The sequence below is a fragment of the Carya illinoinensis genome, chromosome 16, assembly GCF_018687715.1.
Source record: "Carya illinoinensis cultivar Pawnee chromosome 16, C.illinoinensisPawnee_v1, whole genome shotgun sequence".
Classification (NCBI taxonomy): Eukaryota; Viridiplantae; Streptophyta; class Magnoliopsida; order Fagales; family Juglandaceae; genus Carya; species Carya illinoinensis.
In genome coordinates this window covers 28,340,001-28,352,396 of record NC_056767.1, presented here as the reverse complement: position 1 = coordinate 28,352,396, position 12,396 = coordinate 28,340,001, and the positions used below count along the sequence as shown (strand labels likewise).

General features: G+C 36.8%; 2 protein-coding genes across 2 annotated transcripts; one reads left to right on the top strand and one right to left on the bottom strand.

Annotated features, from left to right (window-relative positions):
- Positions 1-1,674: 1,674 nt before the first annotated feature.
- LOC122298998 lies at positions 1,675-3,806 on the top strand. Its single transcript, XM_043108839.1, has one exon. It carries the CDS (start codon positions 1,675-1,677, stop codon positions 3,679-3,681), a length of 2,007 nt encoding a protein of 668 aa, XP_042964773.1. The 3' UTR covers positions 3,682-3,806.
- A 122-nt stretch (positions 3,807-3,928) lies between these two features.
- On the bottom strand, positions 3,929-5,142 carry LOC122299526 (gamma-glutamyl peptidase 5-like). Its single transcript, XM_043109883.1, has 3 exons — positions 4,773-5,142; positions 4,333-4,665; positions 3,929-4,209 (listed from the first exon to the last, which is right to left on the bottom strand). The coding sequence occupies exons 1-3, from the start codon at positions 5,091-5,093 to the stop codon at positions 4,114-4,116; spliced, it is 750 nt and encodes a 249-aa protein (XP_042965817.1). The 5' UTR covers positions 5,094-5,142; the 3' UTR covers positions 3,929-4,113.
- Between the last annotated feature and the right edge of the window lie 7,254 nt (positions 5,143-12,396).

The window sequence follows — 12,396 nt, the reverse complement described above, 5'->3', positions numbered from 1 at the left end:
GCAAGGTTTGCTCCACTTGCTCTTGCTTGCCTCAGTTCATTTTTTCTTCATGAGCCCATAAGGATGCATTTAACTCATCGATGGACATGACTTTCAAATCTTTAGGTTTTTCAATGGCTACCACTACATGGTCAAATTTGAAGTTAAGATAGCAAAGAATCTTTTCAGCAACACGAACTGCATCTTCTAATTTTTCTGCAAGCCTCTTTAGTTTATTCACCACCACCAAGACCTAGTGATCTGAAATGGATTCACTCTCTTTCATCAAAAGAGATTCAAACTCAGCCTGTGATACCCTATATGATAAGAATAAGATTAAGTGGTGCATGAGATCATACATTACTTAGGAATGAGAAATTTTTGCTTTTTATAAGTTTCTAATGAGCTTCAATTGTATTATTGATTAGTACTTTTGGAGCATATGCCATATAGTTTGGGTTTTCCATTGAGACGTTATAATTCTATTGGAATCTTATAAAGAACAAGAACATCTCATTCTCAAGTACTGTGGGATCCCATACACTATTTACCCTTATTCTTATCATATGGGGTATCACACAACCCTTAGAGTTTGAAGACACACTTTCTTCACTTTTCCAACTCCCATGACAGAATTTTGAAGAGTATCCCATGCTTGCTTGGAGTTTGTTTCGTTGGCAACCTTCTCAAACATGTCATCATCTAAGCCTTGATGAATAACAGTGAGCGCGCATTGATCTTTTTTCCTTTCTTTCTCCAAGGCTTCCTTTTTGGCTCGATTCAATTCAAAGACTCCTCATTTTGAGGTTCAACAAAATCTTTCTCAACAATCTCCCATAATCCTTGGGAACCAAGGATAGCCTTCATTCGAATTGCCCAATTCTCATAATTGAGCTTGGTGAGTTGTGGGTACATGGAAAGAAAGACTTGCTTCTTTAGAAGACATTCTCTTGAACCAATGTTCTTATACCACTTTGTTGGAAACAAGGTGGGGACAAAACACACAAGGAAAGAGGAAAATGGAAGAGGAATACAACACTCAATTCTATTCACCGAATCATAGCTAGCTAGCTTGAGTAGTACATGGCTATAAAAATTCAAAAGAAAATTCTAGAGTCTAAATTAATGACATCTAATGCTAGCTATTCAAGTCCTCTGGATGTTTTAATTTACATGACAACCACATGCTAATAAAAGACGCACTTTTCGGTTTTCACGATTTCTTAATTGGCCATAACTTTATGAATAAAAATCCAATTGATAAGTTGAATAACTGTAGCCCCTTCAAATCCTGACCGAAAATAACCCTTCAATTTGAGCAATAAAGTCAAGTTTAATTTTCAATATTAGAAATGATACTTGCAGTTGTGAGTATGCAAGCATTACGTAATTACTTAAAAAAATAAATAAATACATAACTTTCATAAAAAGAAAATTAATTTTTTAAAATGGTTACATGATACTTGCACAATTCAAAATTGTATATAGCATTACTCTTTCAACATTAAATTAATTATAAGCTTGAGTTCCAGCTAGCACTGGCTAGCTATTTGTAATATAATTAGTTATGTGCATGCCCATTTTTCTGTCTTTTAACTTCAATTTGGCTGTTTAATTAATTCCTCCACTTTTCCTCTAGTTACACAAAATAAATAAATGAAGGAAAATTACATTGTTTTGATAGAGAAAATATATATGGCCCCATTCATTTTGGACGACGATCTAGTAATACATGAGAAGCTACCGTGGGATTCATGGCCTGAGATTGAAGTGCTATTTTTTGTGAACTTGGCCTTGCAAATTGTCCTCACGTTCTATGGCAGTCGCAGAAAATATATCCCAGGATTGTGGATAAGATTCACAGTTTTGTCCGCCTACTTGCTGTCAGGTTCTGTTGCAAAGATTGTTATTGGCAAGCTCGCTGCAATCTCAGTCAGAGATTATAACCTTGGCAAGGTTGATGCAATGGATGCAGAAACACTCTGCAAACTCGCTGCAACCGAACTCGAAAGTTTTAAGCATGCTGCCAATTGGGAGCTAAAATTACTGTTGGCACCTTTAATTTTAGCTCAGGCTGGAAACCCGGATACCATTACTGCATACTCAATAGAAGATGATAAGTTGGGATTGGGGCAGTTTCATAACCTAGTAATTCAAGTGGGTGTTACAGCTTCTATCATTCTCAGTTTCGAGAGTATTATAAATTGGTTCTCATTCCTATACATGCTCTTGTTTCTGGCTGGAATAATCAAGTATGAAGAGTTCATATGGGCTCTCAATTCATCACTGAAGAACTCTGGTCTAAGCATCAAGGAAATTCACCAAGAAGCAGATGATCACGTTCCTTCTTTATTCCGACAACTAACCAGCTGGGGCATTCCTGGTCTAGAACTAATCTTAAAGGCTTATTGCCGCTTTGATTGCTTGAAGCCTCACCTTGAGAACTGGCTTTACAAGCCTTTTTATGAATCTCTTCCCTGGATGTCCATTGATGCATATTCGCCTGAGGACATCTTCAAAATCACAGATGTTGAACTTGGCTTCATGTATGATGTGCTCTACACAAAGTCTCCTATCATATATTCGAGGACAGGCTGTATTCTCCGTATCCTTTATTTCTTGAGTTTAGCATCTACTTTATGTGGCCTCGTGATCTTGTACTTGACAAAGTCTTTAAAAGATGGTCATTCTCATTTCTGTATCTTGGTGGTACTAATAGTTGCAGCCATGATTTTAGAGGTTTATCAGATCATACTTCTACCTTTCTCGGACTGGGCTATAATTCAAATGATCAAGCACCATAATTCTTCTCCTGTTGTGATGCATTGTTTGCGAGTTCTTGGCCCAAAGTCAAGAAAGTGGAAACGGTGGTCCCATTCATTGGGACAATTCAATTTATTAAGCTTCAGCCTTCATGACAAGCAGTTCAAGTACTGTAGTAAAATAATGAAGTTTTTTGGCAAGGAAATGGAGTTCAAAAAGAGCATGAGTAGGAGCCGCTTGGACTTTTCCAACGAATTGAAAGAACTGATTGTGGAAGAGTTGAAAAAGGTGGATAATGTGAGAAATTCCAAGCCTATCACGAAAAGAGGTCACTGGGCACTTGAAAGGTATGGATGCCCTAGCCATGATTTCAGATGGAGTGTTATGAGAGATTTCGATAAGAGCATTACCATATGGCATCTTGCAACAGACATCTGCTATCGTGCAGATGTTCAATGCATGAGTACTGCAAATAGGCATATGGAAATGAGCAAAACACTCTCAAATTACATGATGTATCTTCTAGCATTGCGCCCTCAAATGTTATGCGCCACAACAGCTGACATAATATTCGAGCATGCTCTTACTAAACTCAAAACATTCTTATCAACAACGTCTACTGGACTATCGGTAACGAGAGAGGATGAAGGCGAGTTCTGTTGGATTTGGATGAATGAAGAAATTCCCAAGGAATCGGACTCCAGTAAAAGGATGGAAACTGTGGTAACATCCAACTGGCACCTGTTGCAGGATGTGGAAAGACTAACCAGGAGTTTGATGAAACTGGAGAACAAATGGGAACTCATGAGTAGCGTGTGGGTGGAGATGCTGTGCTATGCGGCAAGCAACTGCCCGTTGGAGTGCCACGCAGAGCAGCTCAGGCGAGGGGGAGGGTTGATTACTCATATCTGGCTTCTTCTTGCCCACATGAAGACATAAATTTTATACCAGTGACTAACTACTCATCTCTATGTTATGATCAGGTCGATTATCCTATATATATATTGCAGCAAAATAAATGGCCATGAAAGTTTTTTAGTTAAAAACTTTCAAATGATCAATGGATTAATGTGTCTATGTTTATGTTTATTTTTAGGAGATGAAGTTATAGCTAAATGACATGCAAGTATTATGTTTATTTAAGAGCGAAACGAATGATGTGACTCAACAAGAATAAATATTCCTCTTTGAAAATCATATATTGGTATATATTCCCTCAACATATGGACAAAAGTTTAAGTACACAGGCTACGACATGTTTATGCTAACCATGTTAGGTTAGTCGACAGAGAAAGAAACCGGATAAGAAACAGTGAGCAGAACAGATAATTGAGAACGCCCAAGTTGATCTTCAGAAAGGAGGCGAAACTATCATCCCTTGAGAAAGTTCCTGCATATTCTTTCCCAGTACTTTCTATCCGGTTCAGCTGTTTGTAAAATAAACCTTACTTTGTCGGCAAAACCTCTCTGCAATTATTAAAATTTTCTCAAACATAAGTGTGAATATATGTAGTGGAAAAAGAAGTTAGACCGTCTATGAAAAAGACCTAAAAAGAAAAGATCCCAAAATAGAAGAACTTGGTTGACTACCTCGAAGGCATCCATATTGAGAAGGCGATCAATGAGATTATGAAGAATGTCTTGGGTGTACTCAGGATGGCCTTGAATGCCTAAAATATGGTCTCCAATAGTGAACATTTCCACACCTGTTTTGTCTGAGAATGCAATCACTTCACCTCCTGGAGGAACCTCAAAAACCTCATCTTGGTGGCACTCAATAATGGAAAGTGAAGTTGGCATTTCACCCAAGTCATCAAGGAAGCAGCATGGTGCCAAGTCCTTCACTATGTTCACTTTCCTCAGCCCCACATCCCACCCTGTATAGGCTTTGCCCACCTTTCCACCCAAGGCTCTGCACAAGACCTAGAACCAATAATAATAATAATAATAATAATAATAATAAGTTTTAAAATTTTCTAACATTATCGTATGAAATCACCAAAAAATTTAGGTTAAGGTACATTAATTACCTGATGACCGAAGCAAATCCCAAGGACTTTTTTCTGCATGGCATACAAAGTTTGGAGAAGCAAGCAAAGCTTGAGGATCCAGGAATCATTCCCATAAGCATCACTAGGGCTGCCACTTACCACAAACCCATCATAGTTTCGGAGTTCATTCATGTGTGGGAACTCCCCCTCTATGACTCTGTACAGGTCCCAACTCTCTCCTTCTTCCCCAAAAGCTGCAACAAACACGTTGAAGTACCCATCATACACTTTCTTGACATAGTCGGAGTCCTTTGCAGCTAGAAGAAGAGCATATCTCCTCTCTCCTCCGTCGACCTTCATCTCCTAGAAACTTAATTAGAATTTTCTTTCGTTATCAAGAAATTCAGGAATATTTAGGGTGTTGGAGTTTGCAGAGGGAGTGGCCCCCTTTTATAGAAGCAAAACCCATTTACATCATGTGATGGAAAATTGAATTACGCAGAGGCATCTGGGATAGCCATTGTAACATATTCTGTAGATCAGGCATCTGGGACCTGATAATGCTAATCAAAAGTGAGACCGTATACCGTATACACTACTTTTCTTTGGACAAGTCCACGTACGTCCCCTATCTGATTTGACGGATTCCGCGATGGTTTCACTTTGGAGAATGATTCTTAATTAACATCCCATGCATGAGACGTATGTCTTGAGAGATTTACTTCATTCTTTAAATATTTGGGGCAGCAATATTTCGGCTGCTAGTGCAGAATCTTCCCCTAACATAAGACTTTTATGCATAGTACTTGAAATGTAACGTTATGTGCCTCTCACTAGAGATTAGGATTCTAACACAGTTGGGTAATCAATGACGTCTTGGGAAATCCCAGGATAAATTCGAATCATTTCGGCCCCATTAATTGGAAACAAATTTCTCCATCCATCCTTCGATGCTTAATTTTTTGTTAGAATATATATGCAGATCATAAAGTACCAAGACAGTGTTTGTGGTGCAAGAAATTGTTGGGTCTGATTCGAGCAAGTTCGAAGTATTAGGTTCTGTTTCCTTGTTGATGAATTAGGATTATTCCAATTCGTAGTGGGGAAAGTAGATGATGATCTTAGGATTTTGCCACTGGAATATGCTAGTTCTTTAAGCAATTTGTTCCACTGATCCTCTTAATTGCATCTGCGGATGATATCGTAAGGATTTTCTTTTTGGTTCTTGTTTATATTCGCTTCTTATCATCAATTTGTCGTAACTATGAACTTTCCCTAGAAAGTGGGAAAAATTCACATTACAAAATGGAGAATATATTAAGTTTGAAACTAATTATACATAGAGAATATCTTTTATTTTTCACATCCTCCTCTTCCATATTAGGAAAATTTTACATACTACATCATCATCACAATCTTATCTCACTATGATCATAAGGTACTGGCATTGCCTATCAGTATTTATGTATTTATTTATTAATAAGAGATGATCCATTAAGGGTAAAGGAAAGTAGTGGAAAAAATAGACGACCTAAGATTGAAGTCCCGTAACAACGTGTATCATGATGTAGAACCATACTTAACTGGTTGGTACTGAACATAAGCAGTTCAGGGTTCCTTACATGGGTATTTCCTCAAGCAAAACTGAGTCGTATATATATATAGTTTGATCTAAATGGTTGAAAATATGTTTTCTATGATATATTGTTTACGTTAAAAAATAATAATAATAATTTGCCTTCTTGCTACAATGACTCGACATATTTAGAAGACCTCATGTTCATTTCATTCATGTATAAATATTTTGTTCTGTTTCATTCTCTTATCTCATTTTAATGATCATTTCTATCACACACACACACACACACACATATATATATATATATACCTCTAGCTATATATGTTTACGCTGATCATGATCTATTGTCCGTCTGAAATCAACTTAATACCCACCAAGCCTGCTGCATATATGCTTCCTTGCCTTGCTTTTCCACTAAGATGGATAATATGAAACATTACTTGTATTGGCCTAGCTGTACTGCATGCATGGGATTCACGTACACAATATTGTTTGCATTTTAATCCACATAATTTTCAAAACAACCTTGCTAATTATCTCTTACAAAATTCGAATTGGTACACTCCAGCTGAAATAAAAAAGATTAAAAGAGGGTCAATTGTTGAGAAGAAACATATAAGTTCTGTTAATGTGGGTATAATATCAAGTGTATATATAACGTTTTTTTTTTTTTTTTTTTTTTTTAATTTTGGTATGCAAAATTAATTTTTATGTATTTGTAGCCCTTCGATACATACATTCCCAGATTTTCATTTGACAAAAAAATATCATGTAAGCTGCCGTAAGGGGAAATTATTCTCCCAGCTGTGAAGTGCTGGAATCCTTAGGCACGATCAGAGAGCATAAAAAATAAAAGGGAGAATAACTAGCTTAGAGCATCTTTAAAGGATGGGAGAGACAATTAGTGGGCAGTTTGATATTGAACAATTGTTGCAAAGTAACAGATATACGTCTTTATGCAAGTGTCAAAATGCTCATCGTGAACATGCATGGAAAATCAGCCAAAATCATGTTTGGATCATTCTCCAAGGAAATAGCAGTTAAGCTTTAATTCTTGTTCTGAGATCATGAATGTTCCTAGCTACCTTGATCTAGATCTAGATCATGTGCAATATAAACATGAAAGCAACAAAAGTCTTATTTTTCATCCAGGTAAATTAATGGTGTGCATGCAGGTTACAAGAACTTGCTATATATCGTTAATGGCTTTTTTGGTCCCACAAGTTTACATGAACAGTATACTTTAATTTTCTTGCCTTTGATCTCTACCCTTCTCTTTTTCCAATTTAATTATAAACTTCTTTTTGGAGGTTGGCTAGTTGGCCTGATGATGAGAGGCTGAGAAGTTCGAACTGAACTTGCACATAATATTGATATTATTTCATCGGATGAAAAAGGCCACCGTTGATGGGCTAGTTTATATATTGGAAACAGAACATATTCCGATAGGCATGCAGTAGTACTGGGATTTATCCAGGAAGAGAAAATTTCAGAGATGTATATATAGCTGTCAAATCTTAGATGAATTGAGGTTCTGATTTGTGAGCAAAGAATTGAAGATGAAAGCAGAACTATTGAGATGAAAAAGAGATGAAAAAAATGCTTGAATGAATTAATTATTACAGAGTACTACCATCTATTTATACAAGGCAAAGTAGGAAATAATAGACTAACTGTTTTAACTAACTTTTCTTTCCTTCTTCCAGTACACGTGTAGCTTTAGATTTTAACTCCATTTGTTCAATTCTTGAGGCTATATTCCAACACCCCCCCTTAAGATGAACATGTATATTTAGGATGTTCATCTTGCGGAGAGTATGATGAAATGGAAGAGAGCCTAAAGGCTTTGTAAAGATATCTGCTAGTTGTAGTCTTGAAGGAACATGAAAGAGCTTGATGATGTTTTGTTGCAGCTTTTCTCGAATAAGATGACAGTCTATCTGTATGTGCTTTGTTCTCTCATGTTGGACTAGATTTGTTGCAATGGATAATGCCGATTTGCTGTCTGTATAAACCAAAGTTGGCTGCTTATGGGTAACATTTAGGTCCTGTAGTGCATAAAGGAGCCATTGAATCTCACAAGCTGTTGAGGCAAGGGCCCTATATTCTGCTTCTGTAGAGGATCTGCTTATTGTAGCTTGCTTTTTACTCTTCCATGAAATTAGTGAATCACCCACAAAAATGGCAAAACCTGTTACACTCCTTCGAGTGTCAACACACCCTGCCCAATCACTGTCTGAGAAAGCCTTGAGCTGCAATTCTGATGAAACTGGGAAGAATAAACCTTGTCCAGGAGTTGCCTTTAAATATCTGAGAACTCGAATGGCTGCTTGGTAATGACTAACAGCTGGTTTTGCTAGAAATTGACTAAGAACTTGGACTGAATAGGCAAGGTCAGGTCGAGTTATTGTTAAGTATAACAACCTCCCAACTAATCTTCTGTAGGCTGAAGGATCTTCATATAAATCAGCATCTGAAGCAGTGAGCTTCAAGTTCGATTCCATTGGGAAAGCTGCAGGTTTTGCAGCAAGAACTCCAGCTTGTTCAAGTATGTCTAGAGCATACTTCCTTTGGCAAATTGATATGCCAGTTTTGGATCTTGCCACCTCCAATCCGAGAAAATACTTGAGTTCCCCCAAGTCTTTAATTGTAAACTTATCATGTAGAAAAGTCTTGAGTAATTGTATTTCAAGTAAGCTGTCACTTGCTAAAAGAATGTCATCTACATAGACTAGTAAGGCTATGAAGGATGATTCAGATTTCTTGATAAACAAAGAGCAATCTGAAGTACTTTGAGTAAAGCCATAATCAAGCAATGCTGTGGACAGTTTAGCAAACCATTGCCTAGATGCTTGCTTCAAACCATAGAGACTTTTTAAAAGCTTACAAACTTTATTTTCTCCTTTGACAACCAAACCAGGAGGCAACTCCATGTAAACTTCTTCATGCAATTCACCATGTAAAAATGCATTATTAACATCCAATTGGTGAATATGCAAATTTTTGATAGCAACTACAGCAAGCAGTAGCCAAATGGAAGTGATCTTTGCTACTGGAGAGAAAGTATCAAAGAAGTCTAATCCCTCCTGTTGAGTGTAGCCTTTAGCTACCAATCTTGCTTTGTGTCTTTCTATAGTTCCATCTGCCTTATACTTGATTCGAAATACCCACTTACAACCTATGGTCTGTTTATTTTTGGGAAGAGTAACAAGTTCCCAAGTTTTATTTAACTCTAAGGCATTTATTTCATTTTGCATTGCAGCTTGCCATTCAGGAATTTTAGCAGCCAATTTATAACTTTTAGGCTCTTGAAAGGCTGAAAGAGATACTAGAAAAGCTTTATGAGAACTGGACAATCGATGTACAGAAAGGAAATCAGATATGGGATATAGAATACCTTTATTATGAGAGCAACCATCAATAGAAGATGAGTGAGTTGCATTTGGAGCTTCTGAAGCAGTACCACAATAATAATCCTATAAGTAAATTGGCATTTGTTTAATTCTTGAGGATTTTCTAAGAGTTTGTGAAGCTATCTGAGGAACAGATTCATTTTCCAAAGATAGTTGAGTATTTGTAAGAGTCTGGTCTGAAGATAGTTGAGGGTTTGTATGATTCTGATCTGAGTTGAGGTTAGGATCTGAGGTGAGGTTGGGATCTGAGATGAGATTAGGATCTGAGGTGAGATTAGGATCTGAGGTGAGGTGAGTCTGATCTGAATTAAGGTTTTGATCAGAATGAATATCAAAAGAATGAGAATAGGAACCTGAAACAGAATTTGTTGGTGGAAATAGGAATGTATGTGTTTCAGGATTGGATGGAAAAGCCTTGAAAGGAAAAACATTTTCAGAAAAGACTACATTTCTGGAAATTAATACCTTATTTGTATTAAGATCCATTAATTTGTAGCCTTTTATGCAGAAGGATAACCTAAGAATATACATTTTGTAGCTCTTGGATCAAATTTATGTCTGTGATTTGTGAGAGTTGATGCAAAACAAAGACAGCCAAATACTTTGAGGTGGGAAAGATCAGGTGGTTTACCAAATAACATTTCGAATGGTGTTTTGTTTTTTAGAAGGGGAGTAGGAATTCTGTTTATAATGTGTGCTGCAGTTAACACACATTCACTCCAAAAAGTTAGAGGCAAGTTTGACTGAAACATTAAAGCACTTGCAGTGTTTAATAAATGTTGATGTTTCCTTTCCACAACTCCATTTTGTTGTGGAGTTTCCACACAACTTCTTTGATGTATGATTCCTTTATCATTATAGAATTGGGTCAAAAAGAATTCAGGTCCATTGTCTGACCTTACTGTTTTGATAGGAATACTAAACTGAGTTTCTATCATTTTACAGAAATTCTTGAGGATAGAAGGAACTTCAGATTTCAGTTTGAGCATGTATACCCAAGTACAACGTGTATAGTCATCAACTATAGTAAGGAAGTATTTAAAACCTGAGTAGGAAACAACATTAAAGGGACCCCATATGTCACAATGGATCAAGTCGAACATTTTATTTGAACTAGTTTGAGATACAGGAAATGAAAGCTTTCTTTGTTTTGCTAACTGACATACATCACAGATATTGGTAGAATTGAAAGATATAGAGGATTCTAGTCGTCTAAGAAAAGGTAATCTTGAGTTAGATACATGACCTAATCTGTAATGCCAAGTATCTAATTGATTTTGAGTAATAGCTGAGACAAAAGATGAAGAATTAAACTTGGGTTTATTGCAGGTAACATCTTTTGAAGTAGCTTGAGGTAGGTGGTACAGTCCATGCTTCTCAAAGGCAATCCCAATCATCTTCTTTGTTGATTGGTCCTGTAAAAGGCAATAGGAGTCAAAGAAAGAGACACAAACATTAGACTGCTTTGTTAGTTTAGAAACTGAAAGTAGGTTGAATGAGAAACTGGGAACACATAACACATCATGCAAATATAGTGTGTTTGTGAGACAAATATTGCCAATGTGTGAAGCTGGAACAGAGTTTCCATTTGGCAAATTTATAGAAGTATTTATGGACTTAGGTGGTGAGGAATATAATAGTGGTGAACAGATCATATGATCTGTTGCACCTGTATCTAGAATCCATGAAGAAGCTGATTGTAAGGATGAAGAAACAGAATAGCAAAGGTTTAAGGGTTTACCAGAAAATTCAGAAGTAACAATGTTTACAGCTGGTGGAGATGTTTGAGTAGGTATTGGATATGAGTTAGAATTTGCAAGTGCTAGCAATTTATTGAATTCCTCAGAGGTTAAAGAAAACTTTTGATCCTCATTACTGTTTTGAATATAGACCTCAGAGGTTGATATAGCAGCATGAGCAGTGGGTGAACTTCTCTTCCCTTTTGGTCCAGTCCAGCCAGGAGGGTAACCATGAAGTTGGAAGCATTTCTCTATTGTATGTCCATTGTACCCACAATGAGTGCAATATAAAGATGATCTCTTCTGTTTATCTTTGAGAAACTTCGATGGAATAGATGGCTGACTATTCTGTTTTGCAAGAAAGGCATGAGTTTCATTGCTAACAGAATTGTTGAGTTGTCTCTAGCTTTCCTCTTGAAGTAGTAAAGAGAATACTTTTGCCATACATGGCAATGGTGAAGCCATAAGTAACTGACTTCGAATTGAGGCATAAGAGTCATTTAAGCCAACCAAGAATTTTAGCACATAATCAGACTGCTGTCTGGCAAGCAGAAAATCAAACAAGTTGCATGTACAGGTTGCCATCTTTCCACAGCTACAAGTTGGAAATGGTCTGTAATTCACATACTCATCCCATAAGGTCTTGAAAGAACTGAAATACTCAGTGATAGACAAAGAACCCTGAGTAATAGAACTTAGAGATTTTTCAAGATGAAAAACTCTAGGACCATCGCTTCTTAAGTATCTGGTTTTCAGTTCTTTCCAAAGATCAACAGCAGATGCAACATAAAGAAGACTATTTCTTATTTCTTTCGAAATAGAATTCATTAACCATGAGAGAACCAAGTTATTGGCACGTAACCAAGCAGTGTGAAGAACACGCTGAGTAACAGGAGTAAGAATTGTACCATCAATGAATGTTGCTTTGTTCT

Bases quoted from the DNA above. Each gene is read 5' to 3' on its own strand.
- LOC122298998 (XM_043108839.1), top strand. From the start codon at position 1,675: ATGGCCCCATTCATTTTGGACGACGATCTAGTAATACATGAGAAGCTA.
- LOC122299526 (XM_043109883.1), bottom strand. From the start codon at position 5,093: ATGAAGGTCGACGGAGGAGAGAGGAGATATGCTCTTCTTCTAGCTGCA. The intron at 4,666-4,772 runs GTAATTAATGTA...TATTGGTTCTAG, and splicing joins GGATTTGCTTCGGTCATCAG to GTCTTGTGCAGAGCCTTGGG. The intron at 4,210-4,332 runs GTAGTCAACCAA...TAATAATTGCAG, and splicing joins TCAATATGGATGCCTTCGAG to AGAGGTTTTGCCGACAAAGT.